This window comes from Pan troglodytes, chromosome 2 (assembly GCF_028858775.2).
Source record: "Pan troglodytes isolate AG18354 chromosome 2, NHGRI_mPanTro3-v2.0_pri, whole genome shotgun sequence".
Taxonomy (NCBI): Eukaryota; Metazoa; Chordata; class Mammalia; order Primates; family Hominidae; genus Pan; species Pan troglodytes.
This window is the reverse complement of record NC_086015.1, coordinates 123,171,400-123,191,822: the sequence shown is the minus strand read 5'-3', so window position 1 is coordinate 123,191,822 and position 20,423 is coordinate 123,171,400. Positions and strand designations below refer to the sequence as shown.

Sequence of the window (20,423 nt, the reverse complement as noted above, 5' to 3'; positions counted from 1 at the left end):
ATTTATGTTCCTCTGCCGTGGCTCCAGCTGGTCCCTGTGTTCAGGGTCCCTGACTTCCCGCAACAGTTGTTACTTTGCTTTAAGCAATTTCTTCAAGAGGAATTTTTTAATGAGGGGCAAATATCATACATTTAACCACATATTTACCATTTTTGGTGCTCTCTATTCCTTTGTGTAGATCAGAATGCCCATTTTGGAAGTCTTTCTTTAATCCTGAACTACTTTTTTGTGGTGAAGATCTGCTGGTGACAAACTTGGTTAGCTTTTGTTTGCCTAAAAATGTATTTTGAAGGATATTTTCACTTGATGCAGAAATTGGTTTCCCTTGGTTTCCAGGGTTTATTTTTCCTTCAGTTTTTGGAGAGGTCTCTATTTTCTTCTGGCTTTCATTGTTTCTGTTAAGAAGTCAGCTGTTGATACCCTGTATATACCCTGTCTATAATGTGTTTCTGGCATTCTTGAAGATTTTCACTTTGTGAGTGGCTTTTATCAGTTGATTATGAGTTTTTATAGTATTCTTTGTATTTGTCCTCATTAAGGTTCATTGAACTTCTTGTGTTTGTGGGATAATCATGGTTTTTATAAAATTTGGGTAAGTTTTGGTAATGTTTCTTCAAATAGTTTTTCTGCATCTGCCCTACTTCCCACCCCATACTTCCCACCATCAGACTCAAGTCACATGTGTACATGTTTTTTCCCTCCATGCTTCAGCTTTGATAGTTTCTATTGCTATTTTTTTAATTCAGTGATTGAGTTTCTTCCCTGTGTCTAACCTGTTAATCCTCTCCTGTGAAGTTTTAATTTCACATACTGTATTTTTTAACTGTACAATTTCCATTTGGTTCTTTTTTATATCTTCTATTTCTCTCCTTGTTATAATAGCTATTTTAAAGTCCTTATGTGCTAATTCTGTCTTCTCCGTCATTTCTGGACGTGTGTCTGTTGACTGACTTTTGATATTTTCTCTTCTTATATTTTCCTACTTCTTTAAAAATGTTGAATTTTGTTTGTCAGCCAGTTTCTTAGTTGTTTACACCTGGAGGGCAGTTTCAGTGTTCGTTATTTCATCACAGCTAGATGCAGAAGTCTATAATGGCCTTTTAAAAAAATAATAATACCATGCAAGCCTTTGCATGGCATTCTATTAAGTATATTTCACAAAGCATTTTAAAATAAGTTTTAGATTTTTTATACTCAATTTTATCTTGTTTAGCCAGTTAGATGACTGTTTCTTCATAGTATTCTTCTGTTGCTAAAGACCTCTGTTATTAACAGTTTAAAATATTTTTTTCCAACTTTTATTTTAGATTCAGGGGTACATGTGCAAGTTTGTTACCTGGGTGTATTGTGTGATGCTGAGGTTTGAGGTATGAATGATCTTGTCACCCAGGTACTGAGCATAGTACCCAGTGGTTAGTTTTGCAGCCTTCTTTCCTGCTCTGGTTGTCCTCAGTTTGTATTATTGCCGTCTTTATGTCCATGATTACCCAGTGTTTAGCTCCCACTGATAAGTGAGAACATGCAGTATTTGCTTTTCTATTCTTGCAGTAATTTGCTTAAGATAATGGCTTCCAGCAGCATCTATGTTGTTGCAAAGGACGTAATTTTTTTTATGGCTGCATGGTATTCTATGGTGTATATGTACCACATTTTCTTTATCTAGTCCACTGTTGATGGGCATCTAGGTTGATTCCATGTCTTTGTTATTGTGAAGAATGCTGTGGTGAACATGCAAATGGTTGTATCTTTTTGGTAGAACAATTTTTCTTTTGGATATATACCCAGTAATGGCATTGCTGGGTCAAGCAAGTTATTTGAGAAATCTCTAAACTGCTTTCTACAGTGGCTGGACTAATTTACATTCCCACCAATAGCATATAAGTGTTCCCTTTTCTCTGCAGCCTCACCAGCATCTGTTGTTTTTTTACTTTTTAATTAGCCATTGTGACTGATGTGAGATGATACCTCATTGTGGTTTTGACTTGCATTTCTCTGATGATTAGTGATGTGAAGCATTTTTTTCATGTTTGTTGGCCACTTACATCTCTTCTTTAGAGAAGTTTGTGTTCACGTGTTCTGCCCATTTTTTAATGGGGTTATTTGTTTTTTGCTTGTTGATTTGTTTTAAATTTCTTATAGATTCTGGATATGAGACCTCTGTCAGTTGTGTAGTTTGTGTCTGTTTTCTCCAATTCTGTAAGTTGTCTGTTTATTCTGTTGATAGTTGTTTTTGCTATGCAGAAACTCTTTAATTAGTTCTCACCAATTTTTATTTTTATTACAGTTGCTTTTGAGGACTTAGTCATAGATTATTTCTCAAGGCCAATGTCCAGAATAGTGTTTCCTAGGTTTTCTTGTAGAATTTTTATAGTTTGAGGTCTTATATTTAAATCTTTAGTCCATCTTGAGTCACTTTTTGTGAAAGTGAAAGATAGGGGTGAAATGGTGAAAGATAGGGGTCCAGTTTCATTCTTTAGCATGTGGTTAGCCAGTTATCCCAGCACCATTTATTGAATAGGGAATCCTTTCCCCATTGCTTATTTTTGTCGAATGTGACGAAGATCAGATGGCTGTGTGTGGCTTTATTTCTGGGTTCTCTGTTCTGTTCCATTGGTCTATGAATCTGTTTTTGTGCCAATATGATGCTGTTTTGATTAATGTAGCCTTATAGTACAGTTTGACGTCAGGTAATGTGATGCCTCTGGCTTTGTCCTTTTTGCTTAGGATTGCTTTGGCTATATGGGCTCTTTTTTGGTTCCATATGAATTTTAGAGTAGTTTCTTCTAGTTCTGTGGAAAATGACATTGGTTGTTCGATAGGAATAGCATGAAAAATGACATTGGTAGTTTGATAGGAATAGCATTGAATCTGTAGAATGCTTTGGGCAGTATGGCCGTTTTAACAGTACTGATTCTTCCAATCCATGAGCATGGAATGCTTTTCCATTTGTGTCATCTGTGATTTCTCTTAGCAGTGTTTTGTAGTTCTCCCTGTAGAGATCTTTCACCTTCTCAGTTAGAGGTATTCCTAGGTATTTTATTTTATTTTTTTTAATTTTATTTGTGGCTATTGTAAATAGGATTGTGTTGTTGATTGGGCTCTCAGCTTGAACATTATTGGTGTATAGAAATGCTACTTATTCATTTGTTGATTTTTTATCCTGAAACTACTGAAGGCATTTATCAGTTCCAGGAACCTTTTGGCAGGAACCTTTGTCTTTAGGGCTTTCTAGGTATAGAATCATATCATCTGCAAAGAAAATAGTTTAACTACTTATTTTTCTATTTGGATGCCATTTATTTTTTTCTCCTGCCTGATTGCTCTGGCTAGCACTTCTGGTACTATGTTGAGTAGGAGTGGTGAGTGGGCATCCTTGTCTTGTTCCACTTCTCAAGGAGAATGCTTCCAGTTTTTGCCCATTCAGTATAATGTTGATGTTCATTTTATTAAGTTGAATTACCATGATAGGGGTAGATTTTATTTAAATCAGGGTTTTTTTTAAGTTGCCAAAAAGTCTATTTAACTTTTGAAACTTGTTTATAACCTCGTGATCTTACAAAACCTTTATATATTTTATACAACTCAAAAGGATTCATGTTTCTTTTTTATGGTATAATCACTGTAGTTTAAGAAAATGACTTTTTGAATGTTATTTTGTAAAAACTCTTCCTTGTTTTCTGCCCTTAACATTGGATAGACCATTTTAGGGAGTCAGTGACACATGCATTTGTATCCCTATCTACCACTGACAAATTGTAACCTTGAGACTTCTGTCAGCCTTAGTTTTTTCACGTGTAAAAGAGGATAATATTGTATCTGTAAAATTCAAATGAGAAAAGAAAATTGATGTGTCTAGCACACTGCTCTTACATGCTGTGTGCTTAATAAATATTTGTTCTTTGTTCTCTCCTCTCTCTCTCACTGGCAGTACTTTGAAAGGAAAACTTAATTCCACTAAACTCATGTCAGGTGATTATGGTCGGCTTGCTCTTCCCATGACCTCAGCAAGATCAGAAAGGAAACCTTAGTGGCCACCTGCAGTGAACACCTTTTGGGCTGTATTTTTTGCCTGGGTTCATTGTGTCATAAGATACTTCTTTGTCGTTTAAGTGTTTGCCTTCCTTTGCCCCCATGGTGTCACTGTCTTACGGGACCTCGCCCAACGCCTTGTACTTCTAACTCAGCCTTCTGTTTCAATTTCTCTTTTTTCTGTATATTTGTATGCCCATCTTTAGCACTCTTCTTTGTCTGCTTTGCCTGTTATACACTGTCACAGCCACCTAGCACTTATACCGCAGGTACTACCAAAGCAGTTCTTTTAGCCTCAAGCTCTCTTCTAAGTAATATATCTAATGTTCACCACTTGGTGGAGAGCTCCTTCTGGTTCTTCCTGAATGTCTGGTCTCAAATATTATTTTCTCTTCCGATCTACTCCTTCATGCCTAATACCATCAAGATTTTTCACAACTCCTGAAATTGTTTACCTTCCAGCCACATTCAATAACCAGATTCTTTGATGCCACCTCCTAAAATTTGTTTACCACTGATAAGATTTTAATTACTTTCTAGCTCTGTTTCTAGTTATGACCTCTGAAAAGGTACTCCTTCTGGGTCTGTTTTTCTCATGTTTAAAAATGTTTGTACTAGATCAAGGGTCAACACAGTAGGGTCCAGGGGCCAAACACAGTCTGCTACCCATTTTTGTAAATAAACTTTCGTTTGTGGTTGTTTTCATGTTGCAGCGTTGAGTAGTGACAGAGACTTTGTGTCCCACAAGCCTTAAATATTTACTGTCTGGCCCTTTCCAGAAAACATTTGCTGACCCCTGAACTAGAAAATCTCTCATCTAGTTTCCTTTTTTTTTTAATAATTTTTTTGGGGACCATTCATGATCACATCTAAGGATAGTAGGCATTTTTAAATTGCTCCCTAATGTTTTGTTTTAATTGGTTTATCATTAGAAGTCACCAACAGAAATAAGTGCTTTTTTTCCTATATTGTGAGGACCTTGTCATAATAAAATATTCTTCAGTGTTTCAAATTTGAGAGCTTTTTGAATTTTTAGTATTTTTTAATATGTTGCAAATCCCACTGTCAGCCACCCTAAGGAGAACCTGGTGTTAAGATTTAAAATACAGTAAGAAAAAGACTAGAAAAATGATAGTAGTTGAATTAAACATGGAACATACTGTAATGTTAGGATCTCTGTTTCCCATGTAATAGCCTTCGTGATTCAGTCATGTGATGGTAAATGGATGAATAGGATTTTCTTTGCCATTTTGTGCTGACAGACCTTTTTTTAGTTAATTGCTTTTTAAAATAATTTATAGTGAATACATCAACAATTCTATTTACAGGTTGGTAGTTAAAGCCTCTTAACAGTCACTGATAACTATATTTTGAAGGTAAAGAATATAGCTAGTTAAAACTCTGACCACTGATTGTAAATATAATAAAGAAACCTTTTTTTAACCAGTGGGGAACCCAGGTGAAATAAATGCAAATCAACAGCAAAACTGATGGTAAAAGTGTATTAATCTTTATAAAGGAATGAGTTGCAGAAGAAAAAAAATACTTTTTAAATATCATCACTATTCATCAAAGCAGATTATTTCCCATTGTGGTAAAGATTTTCTACATGCATTTTCTGGTATATATTAAAGGAGGATTCAAGGTATGTAAAAAACATACTTACATAAAAAGTTGTAAATATCAAACCTTAATTATATGCATGCTGATGTGTACTGATATCTGCAACTTATTTTGAAATGCATCAAAAAATAGGTGGATTGATGTATGGATAGAGGGTTGTGTATGTGATGAACCAAATATAGTAAAATGTTAGTTGGAGAATATGGATAGTGGATATAGTGGGTTGGTGTTCACTGTAAAACTTTCACAACTTTTTTGTTTGAAATTTTCCTTAACATAATATTAGGTAAAATGTTTAGATCTAAGTGGCTGTGAGACAGTGAATTTAGGGAGAAGGATGTGAGAGTGAGTACACACACATGGTATACCTTAAATAAATTATTAAAAGTTTATATGTTAAGCATACCTTGTATATAAGCATATGTTTCTCAACTGTTTTATTGTGTATTTCACAGATTTGCTTCTTTTAGGAATATTCTTAGGTTATAAGTAAAAAAAAAAAACAAGAATTGTAAAACTTTCATTTCAGGGAACATCCTGACTTTTACGTTATACATTGTAACTGTATTAGTCCGTTTTCACACTGCTGATAAAGACATACCCCAGACTGCGTAACTTAATAAGGAAAGAGGTTTAATTGACTTACAGTTCCACATGCCTGGGAAGGCCTCACAATCATGGCAGAAGGCAAGGAGGAGCAAAGTCATATATTACATGGATGGCAGCAGTCAAGAGACCAGAGCTTGTCTTGTGCAGGGAAACTCCCCTTTATAAAACCATCAGATCTTGTGAGACTTATTCACTATAATGAGAACAGCATGGGACAAACTACTGCCGTGATTCAGTTATCTCCCACTGGGTCCCTCCCATGACATGAGGGAAATAGGGGAGCTACAATTCAAAATGAGATTTGGGTGGGGACATAGCCAAACCATATCAGTAACTCTTGAATTATCCCCCATAACCTCTATAGGAAAGTTAGCCGAATGCTTAAGAAGAGAAGTCCATGTGATTTCTGTTCACACAGTAAATGGATACATTTACTAATGGACATCACAAGAGTTAGTACTGTGTCTTATGTTAGCAAAGTACTGAATATGTAGAGGATGGCTGTACAACAAATACTGATTCAAGAGTGGGCATTTCTGAAGTGTCATTTTGGTTATTTTGAAATATATCATAATGAAAAAGTATATGCAAATATATTGTTTTAAGTACAATAGTAAATATTCATGTAACTACAACTCATATTAAGAATTAGAGCTAGAAGAATTACTTTTGCCCCATCCCAGTCACAGCCCCCTTTTCCACATCCTCTTTGTTAAACTGGATAATCCATACTTGATTTTAATGATGAATATACTTATGTTTTTTATTTATTTTTACACAGTTTTACTATGTAAACTATAGTGTTGTCTGATTTTGAACTTTAAGGCAGTCATGTTGTGTGCATTCATTGTTGAGTAAAAGCTCACCACTGTGTTTGTGAGATTCATCCATAAAGGTATGTGTAGCTCTGGTTTAGTCATCTTCATTGCTAGTTAGTATGCTATTGTATGACTATGCCACAATTTATTTGTTAATTCTACTGTTGGATTTTTGCTTTTATCGGCAGTATTTTATTATTATGAACAATGTTGCTTTAGAGGTATAAGAATTTCTCTGTTAGGGTATATAGCTTGAAATAGAAATCAGTAGGTTGTAGGGTCACTGAAGGTATACACTTATAAACACTCATTTATTCACGTCATTGCCGCTGTTGTTTGTTTTCAGCTCTCAAAAGAATCCAATAGAGTTGCATGTGACGGAATTATTGATAAGCTTATTAGTACTACTCCCTCATTCTTCACTCCTCACCCTCTCACCAGGTACATGTATACACATACAAATGCACATATCCCCAGAACAATGTTAGAAATAGGGGTTAGAATAAGTGTTAATAATTTAGATTATTTTTACAGTCACCTTTTTATTTTCTTTCCAATAACATTAGGAGTTTGCTCAGAAATTACCTTATACACAGTTAAAGGTCGGTTTATTTTTAACTAGATTCCTTTTTGATTTATATCAGTGAATAATTCTGTAGCTCAGAATATCCTTCCATCTATCTTACCCAAACTTTATGTATTCTAATAGTTAAATAATTTCTGAAAGTTTTTATTACAGGGGTAATTGGCATACAAGAAACTACACATAGGGACCACATCAAGATAAAAAGCTTCTGCACAGCAAAGGAAACAGTTAACAGACTGAAGAGACAATTCACAAAATGGGAGAAAATATTTGACAAGAGCTTAATAGCCAGAATATATAAGAAGCTTCAACAACTTTATAGGAAAAATATCTAATAATCTGATTTTGAAATGGACAAAAGATCTGAATAGACATTATTCAAAAGGATACATACAGATGGCAAACAGGTATATGAGAGGTGCTCAACATCATTGATCATCAGAGAAATGCAAATCAAAACTACAATGAGATATCATCTCACCCCAGATAAAATGGCTTTTATCTAAATGACAGGCAGTATCAAATGCTGACAAGGATGTGGAGAAAACAGAATCCTTGTATGTTGCTGGTGGTGATGTAAGTTAGTACTGCTTCCATGGAGAACAGTTTGGAGGCTCCTTAAAAAACTAAAAATAGAGCTGCCTACCATCTAGCAATCACACTGCTAGGTATATATCCAAAAGAAAGGAAATCAGTATATTGAACAGATATCTGCACTCCTATGTTTATTGCAGCACTCTTCACAATAGCCAAGATTTGGAAGCAACCTAAGTGTTCATCAGCGTGGACACTTCATGAATGGATAAAGAAAATGTGATATATATACTCATAAAGAATGAGATCCTGTTATATGCAACAACATAGATGGCACCGGAAGTCATTGTGTTAAGCCAGACACAGAAAGACAAACTTCACATATTCTCAGTTATTTGTGAGAGCTAAAAATTAAAACAATTGAACTCATGGAGATTGGGAGTAGAATGATGGTTAGCAGAGGCTGGGAAGGGCAGTTGCTGGGGAAGTAGGGATGGTTAATGGGTACAAAACAATAGAATGAATAATATCTAGTATTTCATAGCACAACAGGGTGACTATACTCAATAATAATTTAATTAAATATCGAAAAATACCTAAAAGAGTATAATTGGATTGTTTATAAAACAAAAGATAGGCTGTGCGCAATGGCTCACACCTGTAATCCCAACACTTTGGGAGGCCGAAGTGGGTAAATCACGAGGTCAGGAGATCAAGACCATCCTGGCTAACACTGTGAAACCCCATCTCTACTAAAAAATAGAAAAAATTAGCCAGGCGTGGTGGTGGGCACCTGTAGTCCCAGCTACTCGGGAGGCTGAGGCAGGAGAATGGCGTGAGCCCAGGAGCCGGAGCTTGCAGTGAGCTGAGATCACGCCACTGCACTCCAGCCTGGGCAACAGTGTGAGACTCCATCTCTAAATAAATAAATATAAATAAACAAAGGACAAATGCTTGAGGTGATGGATACCACATTTACCCTGATGTGATTATTACACATTGTATGCCTATATCAGAGTGTCTCATATATTCCACAGATATATACACCTACTATGTAGCCACAAAAATAAATATTTTTTAAAACTGCACATAAAGTATTCAACTTGATAAGTTTTGCCGTACGCTTACACCCATGAAACCAAGATAATGAACATTCATAATCCCAGTAGTTTCCTAGTGTCCCTTTGTAATCTTGCTTCTCAAAACTATAGATCTTCTGTCACTATAGATAGAAAATTTACTAGAATTCCATATGAATGTGATTATACTTTAGGTACTCTTTTTGGTCTGGCTTCTCTCACTCAGCTTAATTATTTTTAGATTCGTCCATGTTGTTCTTTTTAAATTACTGAGTAATGTTTTACTGTATGGCTATGTACCATTTATTTACTTGATGATGCCATTTTGGTTTGTTTCTACTGTTTAGCAGTTAAAAAAAATATGCTATGCATATTTGTATACAAGTCTTTGTATGAACATATGCATTCATTTCTCTTGGGTATGTACCTAGGAGTGAGAATGATGGGTTGTATGATATGTATATGTTTAACTTTTAAGAAACTTCCAAACTGTTTTCCAAGGTGCTATATACCATTTCACATTTCCACCATCAATGGTGAGAGCTTCAGTTGCTGTACATCCTTGCCAAGATTTGTTATACATAGTCTTTAATTTTAGCCTTCTTATTGGGTATATGGTGGTATCTTGTTTTAATTAGCATTTCCCTAATGATTAATGATGCCAAGCATCTTTTCTTGTGCTTATTTGCCATCTCTCTGTCATCCTTGGTGAAGTGTCTGTACATATCTTTTACTGATTTGTATTGGTTTGTCTTATTTTTGAATTATAAGAGTTCTTTATATATTGTAAATACAAGCCCTTTGCAGAATATATTTTGCAAATATATTCTGCAAAGTTCGTGACTAGCCTTTTCATTTTCTTAAGAGTGTCTTTTAAAGAACAAACTTTTTAAAATTTGAATGAAGTTCTGAAAGTTTTAGCAGTGTCTAGAGAATTAGAACCAACAACAAAAGCATAATAAATTCTCACTTTGCCCTGAATGGTTACAGAATTATGCCTGATTATTCACTGGTTGCCACCACAAATCTAGTACTTACCATTACATTCTTCTACTTCTGTGCAGTTATTCTTGAACTGTAACTGGTTTAATATTTTATTTCAATAAATTTGATTTATACATGGTCTTATAAAGATGAGTAATATGTGGTATTTCTCTTCAAAGTCCTCAATTTTTAGCATTTAATGTTTCTTCCTGTCATCCATCTTGTACAGCCAGGTCCATGTTCTTTCTTTTATTCAGTACCTAGTATAGCTCTAGAGACAATGAAGTGCTCAATACATTTTTGTTGTGTACTGTAATTATACTTTTTTGACATACAAATATGTAAGTTTATGGTAGCAGGAAATCTCTTGTTCTTTGTATCCTCCAAAGGTCCTAACATAGTTCCTTGTACACAAGGGACACTATTCAACGACTGAATGAATTATTGACGGTTTTAAAATAAACTTTGCCTGATATATCGATAATACAATTGGCCCTCCATATCTGCAGGTTCCACATCTGCAGAATCAACCGACTGCAGATCAAAAATATTCAGAAAATAACAATTTAAAAATACATTAATGAAGAATAATATACAACTTAAAAACAATACAACTATTTATATAGCATTTACGTTAAGTATTATAATAACTTAAAGATGATTTAAAGTATAGGAGGATGTAAGGTTATATGCAACTATTATGCCATTTTATATAAGGGACTCGAACATCTCTTGATTTTGGTATCCTCGGGGGCTCCTGAAACAATCTGAATACCAAGGGACAGCTGTATAATCTTTGGCTATACTGAACTAAGTGAAGAAAAAATACTCTCAGATGTGATTATTGCAATAGATAGTTTTTCTAGATAAAGATACCTGATTTTTACTTGAATATTTTTGAGTATGGTAATCTTTTTTATGACCCAAATTTAACATTATTGTTATCATAGAAGTCTGTCTATGGTAATACAGCATGGAATCTGTAGTCAGCTACAGATAAAAGGCTTTCACAAAGTTTGTTTGCCTTTGTCTGTTTTGTGCTACTATAACAGAATACCAAAGACTGGATAATATATAAACAATAGAAATTTACTTGGTTCACTGTTCTAGAGACTGGAAAGTCCAATGTCAAAGGGCCCACATCTGGTGATGGCCTTCGTGCGTATCATCTCATATTGGAAGGCAGAAAGTCAAGACAAGGCAAGAGTGAGAGGGAGCCAAACTTACATTTCTAACCAGCCTGCTCTTGAAATAACAATCCTGCTTCCACTTTAATGACATGAGTCCATTCACAAGGGCAGAGCCATTACCTAATTACCATTTAAACATCCCACCTCTCAACACTGTTGAATTGGGTATTAAGTTTCCAACACATGAGCTTTGGGGGACATACTCAAATCATAGCACTGCTCTATTTAATGAGTTACGTGTTTTATTTAACTTGGGAATTCCTTTTTTCAGTGAATCCAATGCCTGAAAACATAGAGACTAAATTTGTAAATATATAGGAAAAGATGGCAATAACTTGCTTTCTTTCTAGGTCCTGGGAACTCCAACAAGGGAGCAAATCAGAGAAATGAACCCAAACTACACAGAATTTAAATTCCCTCAAATTAAGGCACATCCTTGGACTAAGGTGAGTCAGATTTTTTTTTAAGTATATTAATCAGTAGTTAACTAAAACAGGTTTCTCATTGTTCTTAAACTATTTTGAGATCAGATAGTTGCATGAATACAAGCAGTTCTGCATGTAAAGATAGTTGTATAGATGTACTTGATTGTTTCATTGACTTTATATAGTTTCATCCTCATTGATTTCCTGTAGATAGTTTCTAGCCTGGTTTTTTATTTGCAAGGTAAGGATAGTGTACTTATATCATTAAAGTACAGAATTTGATTTAGGAGTAGGATCTTATATAAAATTTTGACAACCTAAAATTCAGAAGTTTATTTACATAGAGGTGTATAGTTTAATATCATATAGCATATCATACATTTCAAACATTTTCTTTATTCTTTTAAACTGTTAAAACATATATCTTATTATAGATGGCATTTTGTGTTTTTCCTCTCTTGTTTACTTTCCTGCTGGCATTTTGGAAACAAGATTAGAAAGCAAATGTAATCTTGCTGGGAGTATACATTAAAAACAATTGATATGTTAACTGGATGTCACTAGCCTTTGGAAAAACCCAACCTTAACATTAGATAGAACCAGTTCTAAAGAGCATAGTTGCTAATGTACCAGGGAACTTTTTATTTCCTTTGGTATTTAATTGGAATGATTTTAAGAGAGATTTTATTAAAAAGTGTTGTCACCTTAGTTTGATTTGTGAGATTAAGTATGAACAGAAAAAAAATAGAATTTCTCAGTAGGGTTTATAAGTAGAGTGAATCTCTAGTTTCCTCATTTTACAAGTTCAGAAACTCTGACCAAAGATTCAAAGTGACTTACCCAAGATTACATGGATGGCTTGTGACAAAGCCGGGATTAAACTTCTGCGTGTGTGTGTGTGTGTGTGTGTGTGTGTGTGTGTCACGGGTTACCAATGATCGACTTTATAATACGTATTTTAAGGAGAGACTTACTGTATTTTAAAATGTACATATAACAATTCATTTTATATACAATTAAATTCATTTAATTATAGATCTTTTATAATTCGAGGTGAAGTCATTTAGGGCTATAGGTGAAATAATTTACCCTCTGTAGAATCAAAGTATGTTTCTTTCTCTCTCTCTCTCTCTCTCTTAATCAGATATATTATGATTCCAGTTACTTTTTCTTCAAGTTCTTATAATCTCAGTATCTATCTTCAGAAAATTCTCGTTACTAATTATTTATTTCCTATTTAGAATCAAAGACCTCAATAGTATTTTAGTGCCAGAATTATAGGTTGTAGCTTTTACTACAACCCGGCCAACAGACCACGATCTTGCCTCCCGTTTTTAAAAGTTTATGGTAAGCACTAAGTAGTCTGAGATTCAAAAGTGTTCTTTGATCTTTGTATTCAAGGCTTATTTTAAATCTGGGTCAGAAGATATTTAGGGACTCTCACCTGGCTCTAAACTCAGAAAATCTCAGGTGGCCTACTTGGATTTAGAGGCTGCATTACAGTTTGAGTCCATTATAGTTATTCCAAGTTAAATTGTTTATAGTAAGTGATTTGTAGTATACTATGACTTCAGCCATGTTAAGGGAAAAACAACAAAGAGAATTCTGTGTATTAAATAAATACAGGGAAATATTCCAAAATGCCAACAGTAGTTTGGGTAAGAAGAAAGTGCATGATTTTATTTTCTTTGTTCTACCTTTTCAAACTTTCATATTTTCTTTAATAATAATGTTATTTTTATGAGGAAAGGGAAAAATTCTTTTTTTGGTGTAATCTAAGTATTCATCACATATTATCCTCCTTATAGAGTTTCTGACAAATATAAAGCTGAAATTGAGTCCATGAGATCCTATTTAACAGTCCCCATCCTCCATTATTATTATTATTATTTTATCAAGACTGCCACTAGTCCTCCTTTATCTAAGGTTTCAGTTACATTTGGTCAGCCTCTGTCTGAAATCGGTGATGTAGTACAATAAGATATTTTAAGAGAGATACTGCATTCACATTATTTTATTATAGATATTATTCTAATTATTCTATTTTATTATTAGTTATTGTTGTTAACCTCTTACTGTGCCTAATTTATGAAGTAAGCTTTTATCACTGTATGTATGGAGAAAAACAGTATATGTAGGGTTTAGTACTACTTGCAGTCTCAGCATCCACATGAGGGTCTTGGGGACATATGCCCTGTAGATAAAAGGGAGGGGACACTGTATTTAGTGTGTGTCAAATTCTGCATTTTCCCCCTGAATTATATCTCTCTAACGCAAGTATTAGCTAGAGTAGAATGTGAGGAATGGTTGATTATAATTAAAATGCAGCTAATGAAAGAGCTGTACTAAATATGTATGCTGTAAATCTTCCTTTGCCCTCTTCAATTCTTGATGTTTTTATATCTTATACTAATGCTTTTCAAACTTGAATCGTCTATGTAAAGCACATTTATTTAGGTTTCCATTCCTGTACCATGTGTAGAATAATGACTCAGTTCTCCCATCTTTTTTGTCTATTAAAAGGACTGTGAACCTTTCATTCATCTGGTGTTTTTTGACATAATTTGGTTTTCACTTCATACACATGCATTATGTAATAAGTGCACTTATGTTGGTTCCTCATTTGTGCATACTAGAGTGGGTGTTACTGGGATTGTAAACAAAAAAGTAAATTCAGATGCAGAAATTTTATTGTTTTTCTCTGTCATCTAGATGATTGAGAATATGCTTGTGTTGGTTTTTTTAAATAGGTTATTATAAGAATTAAAATGCAAAACTTAAAATTCCTAGAGGGAACTCAGACTCCTTTCCCTACCACTGTGATAGTGGACAGCAACTTGAGAAATGCTCTTAGGGTAAGCAGCCAATTGAGTCATTTAAAAAACATATAGAATGTCCTCCAAAGAGAAGACCATTTTGCCCTTGGAGGGCAGGTAAACAGGAGTCTGGAAACAAGAACCACTTTACCTTTGTTGCTGTCTTCTGTTAGTCCCAAATCCTGAAGCTGTGGACATGTGAACCCTGGTTTCCTGTGCTGCAGTGTTGTGCAGCTATATCCCCAAGATTGGGACCTGGTGTTCTAAAAAAAAAAAAAAAAAGTAGACAGAAATAAAGACCAAAAGAGAAAATGTCTTTTGTGGAAACATTGAGGTAAGGGGATACAGGTGTGTAAAAGAAATAGCAGAAAAATAACACTGAGATGATCCCAGTGTGGTGTATGGCAGAAATCTTAAGAATTAAAAACTCCAATAAGTTGCCCTGGGCTATTACATAATAGCAATAGCCAGTGCAACATAATTCATTAATAAAGCACTTGTGGCTTTAGTAGGAAAGGAAATAGGTGCTAATATTCTGAAACAAGGATTATTATTGGAGGTGAGGGGATGAAGACCTATGCCTTGGTGTACGCTGTACACTGCAAAGAAGAAAAACACATGGAAAGAAAAGGAAGTGATGCAAAAGTAGATTGAGAATTAAGCAGAGACAGAGATTGGTTGGAAGAAGAGAAGAAATTTAAATACTGCATTTAGTATGTGCAGGTGTGGTTAAATGATGGGCTATTATATACAGAGTGAGAATCTAGTTTAAACACTGCTCCTAATGTTTATGCCTCAGCTTTTTTTCTTTTGTAAGATAGCGATTATCTGCTGTGTCTTTTCTCAGGATTATTTTGAAAATACAGCCATAATATACATATAAAGGATTACTTTAGTTTTGAATAAATGTGAAGGATGTAGCACTCCAATGGAGTTTTCTGATTTGTCTTCTCTGTCTCCACTGCCCTGACCTTAGTTTAGGCCACCATCATATCATAGAATTATTAAAAACAACCTCCTACCTCCTGATTTCCATCCTTTGGTTTCACATCATTTTAATCCATCCTCCTCATTTCTGTCAAAGTTGGCTTTTTTTAAAAGCACGTGTGATACTGTCACTCCTATTTAAAATTCTTCTCTGATTCCTCATAGCCTTTAGGAAAATTTAGCGTTAAATACATATAATGACAAGGGTGATCCTATGTGCCAGTTTATGCTTGTCCAGTGTAATTATTAATTGCTTGCCTCTTCACTCTCAGGAAGGTCCCAATTTGGGTGGCAGATTATTTAGTCACTCTGTTCTTGATCTTTTCTGCCTCTCTTTTCCAGAAAAGTAGAGTATTTAGTATTTGTCCTATTCCCAACCTTCTTGAGGTATCTAGTTCTTGAACCCAGTCTCTTTCCCAAGTTTTACAGCTTCCTGTATCCTTAAATGCATGTTGTTAGGCAATGAATTTGAAAGTTTAGTGTCTAGTTAGGGTTGATTAGGGATTTTTAATAAGGTTATATCATAGTAGGTGTATGAGGTGCCTTCCCGCCCACTTTCGAGTGCCTGATCCTGCTACCTTGTTTAAATTTCTTTATGACAAGCATTTCTCCTCTATCCTAGTAATAAACAATCCTGTGAGGTCAGTTAGGTAACACAGATGTCTGTTTTATTCTTTCAGAGTAATGAAAGAATAAAGTAATAACTGGTTAGTAGAAGGAAGTAGATTACAATCCTAAGGCCCGCTGATCTCTTAACAGTTACATTAGTGCTATTTAATATGTTGGCTACGTATTGGAGTGTTGTCCAGTTTGTAGCTCACTTTGAAGGGACCATGCAGCCATGCTGGATTTTCTGGTTTAGTCAGATTGTCTCCTAGTTGTTCCCCAGAGAAGCCACATTCATTTTTGCCTCTTGCTAGTGTCTCCCTTCCCTCTCTCTACTCCCCCTTCCACTGTCTTAGAATGTTCTTTTTTTCTTCTCTGCTTACCAAGTCTTAACCTTTCTTAAGATCTTAAATCTCACTTCTCCCATGAAATATTTTCTCATTGTCTAAGTTCTTTATGATTATCCTACCACATAACTCCTATAGTACCTACCAAATTATACCATATATATTATAGCAATTCCTCATTGCTTTTTTATAATAATAGTATTAATATGAATGCCAATTACTTCAAGATATTTGTTGCCAAGTTGTTGGCATATATGGTAGTTTAATACTTAATAGTAAAGTGTCTGTAGCTTTTGTATGACCATAGGTCATTTGGTAAGTCTCCCAGAAAGCATTATTCACAAAAATTAATCCTTGCATACTTGATTTCCTAAAACACTGTCAATATGCTTCATAGTGAATCAATACTAGTGTTTCTAACTGGCTAACAGAGTAAGCAGAAAATTGAATTCTCAGGTCATTTCAGCTTTCAAAGGAATTATTTTTGACTGAAAAAGTTACTTATTCTCTATGCTTACAGCTGAACCAAAAAGCCCCACTATACTTATTTCTTTTTAAGACTTTGTCCATAATGCTACATTTTTTCCCCTGAGCCATTCAATAGAATTTTCAGAACTTGGTAAACCTACCTGTTTTAACCGTTGTTCAATGTATTATTAAAATGCCTTCAGAGAGGCCTAGAGGGCACAAAACAAAAATTGCTGCCAAAGTTTTCTTTCACATCCATTCTATCTACCTTTTCTGGTCTCTCTGCATTACTCATTTCATTCACATGTATTCCAGAAAGCATAAAACCATGTTGGGGATTTCTCTTGGCTCCTAAGCTTGCCACTTGTCTGTTTTGTTCTATTGCTTATGGTAAATCAATTTTTATATTATTATTCAACCCCCCTCTGCCCTGAACATTCTACCTAGACCATTCTCACTTGCCTCACAAATACATATAGTATGTTCTCTACTGAAAGTTCTACCCACATCCTTATTATTGCTACAATAATCACTTCCTCTCCCTTTCTAAAGCCACTTTCCTATGTTAGTAGACCTCACTTTTTTATTTCTACTGGCTATATATTTTTATTTGTTTGCTGGAAACCCACATTAAAATCCAGCTTTTAGGGTGGCTAATCCACATGTGAAAGGAATAATGTGAAAAAGGAAGAATACTAAGTAAGACATAATTTTCAGATTGCTTGTGGGAGGCAAAGGATGAGGTTGGGGTGGATTTGAAAAGAAGACAAAATTCTATTTTTAATTTATCATTTATTCTTTAAATCTTGTATCTTCTATGTAACCAGTGCTGTGCTGGGTACCATAAAGCATGCAAAAGAAGTAAAATATATAGTCTTTGTCCTTGAAAAGCTGACAGTTGAAAAGCTTAGTTGAAGCAAGTATTGAATAATGTGAGATACTATGTAACCGTATACTTGATTCTGTGCTGTAGGTGTTCAGAGGTGTTCCACATGGCTGTAGGTGTTACAAGGCAGACTTCCAGTGAGGATGGTGGAGGGAAAAAGGAACCCCCACTTAGGGATAATACATGAGGTGGGATGTTGAAGGGGAGGTTTAAGATTTGCCTAGGTGTAGAAAAGGTTAGGAATTGTTATAGCCTGGGTGAATATCTCTCAAGGTGGAGAGAGCTGAATGAAAAGAAAATATTTCTATATTCATAGAAGGGCCAACCTGACTGTAATAATTGTTTTGTGAACAATGAAAGATTAAATTGGATAAGCGGACATTTGGCAAATCCCACTCCTGTGTAGGCATGTAGTACTATTTCATCAGCACATGATGTGAGGGAGAGAAATTATGTTACATAGTTAAATGCTGATATCTACATATATACAGCCAGTCATTTAACATCGTTAGTAGGTGCTTAGAAACTGCAACTTTAAGTGAAGTTATGCACAATAGGCCCTCAAATAATGTTGGTTCATTCAGCGTTGATGAGGGAAAACATTTGGTTTTATTATACGTTTCACTAAAAGTCACAGTTTTCAAGAACCTATCAATGACATTAAATGAAGATTTACCGTATAACTTTTCTTACCTATAGTAGAACTTGGGAAAACTCGATAAGGCTTTTAATTAGTACAGCTGAAATTCACTGGATGTTAGATTTGTCATGGCTAAGGAAAGGATTCTTTGTGTTTCTTATGCTCAACCTTCTTTACCTGAACTGGTATCTTAACGAAGAGGTTAGAAAAATATGCAGTAGACTTGAGCTGAATTCAGTTTGTGTATCCTACCCTGTTAGATGCCAACTTCATAGATAGCAATTTTACTTGGGAGGAGGACTCTGAAAGTTGTTTTCAGTAGCCTCTGGTAATCATTTTTGATAGTACTTAAAGTGAGTTGGATTACCTTGTATGTCAGTACATCATTAGATCAATGTAGCAAAGCATGTGAAAGACTGCCAAAGAATATATGTTTTTTTGTTTTTGTTTTTGTTTTTTTTTGAGATGGAATCTTGATCTGTTGCCCAGGCTGGAGTGCAGTGGCACGACCTCGGCTCACTGCAGCCTCCACCTCCCGGGTTCAAGCAATTCTCCTGCCTCAGCCTCCCGAGTAGCTGGGATTACAGGCACCCACCACTACACCTGGCTAATTTTTGTATTTTTAGTAGAGATAGGGAGAATATTTTAAAAAATAGTATAGACTAATTTGTTAAGTAATTATTGAATTATGTGCTGCATATGAGCACTTAAGTAGACTTGATTTCTTTCTTAGTTAACATAATTACCTATTCAACAATCCATGGCATTGTCTCACTTTTAATCCTATGTTTAGGTTTACAAATTGCATATAATTTCAGATGATTAATAGATTACTTGAGAGTCAATATTGGAGTTGCTCTTTAGGAGTATTCATGGTTTATTAGTTTTTAAAACTGGATGCTTATATTTTGTATATGACCAGGATATAGGATGAGTGTTGTACATTTATAGTAATAAAAACTAATGAGGAATAGCTATTTGGAACAGACATGGCTCTTGTTCTGTGTTCTGTTAGATTAATTATCACTGCCAACAGCCATTTAAAATGGACATTTTTACATTGCTCTGATTGGCTACATAATACAATAGAGTTGCTAAGAGCTGATGCTGTGAGATCCATGTTAACCATAGGTCTTAGTATGGTGTATGTGATTGTTTAAAAATGGCCTTTTTAAAGTGCTTGAGATTCAGTCACAACACTTAGCTCCAGGTTGAAATTTGAAGGACAAAGTCTATTCCAGGACATGTAGGGCAGAAATTGCCTCTGTCATTTTTTAGTTACCCAAACGCAAATTTATTTTGAATAATTCTTCATTTAAGGACTTCTTTGCATTTGTTCAATACTGCAGAAACTTTCTTTTTGAAAAAATGATTTTTTTCTGTTAGTTTCTTCTATGGGCTAGTATTTGTGATGGGAGTTGATATTTGTTTCAATTTAAGAAAATGAGTTGCTGCATAGGTGAGGTAGTATTTGAATCACTTTAAAAGTTCATGTCAGTGTTTTGGTTCTTTTCAGTATTTCCTTTCTCTTTTCTTTCTTTTTTCCTTCCTCTTTTTCTTTTCTTTCTTCTTCTTATTTTTTGCTTTGTTTTATTTTGTTCTGTTTTATTTATTTACTTTTGGTTTTGTTTTTAAAGGGGTGTTTTGGGATCTCTGTGGCCTTGCTGCATACTTCGCTGGCCATATTTAGTCTGCGTACTAATTGTTAGTTGGCCCAGTTGAGTCTTATTTTGTGCTCTCAGTTCTTTCAGTCTGGTTTTCTATTTTTGTCCACCTGGTTGTGTTTTAGTTCATGA

At 34.7% G+C, this 20,423-nt stretch overlaps 1 protein-coding gene across 4 annotated transcripts in view; it reads left to right on the top strand.

Moving 5' to 3' along the window:
• The window catches only part of GSK3B (glycogen synthase kinase 3 beta), a 272,442-nt gene that overhangs the window by 206,500 nt on the left and 45,519 nt on the right, over window positions 1-20,423 (top strand). For all 4 annotated transcript variants that reach the window (XM_016941724.4, XM_016941721.3, XM_016941720.3 and 1 more), the window contains exon 8: window positions 11,803-11,898. In XM_016941724.4, coding sequence (XP_016797213.1) covers window positions 11,803-11,898 — 96 coding nt within the window. The remainder of the gene's footprint in view (window positions 1-11,802; window positions 11,899-20,423) is intronic.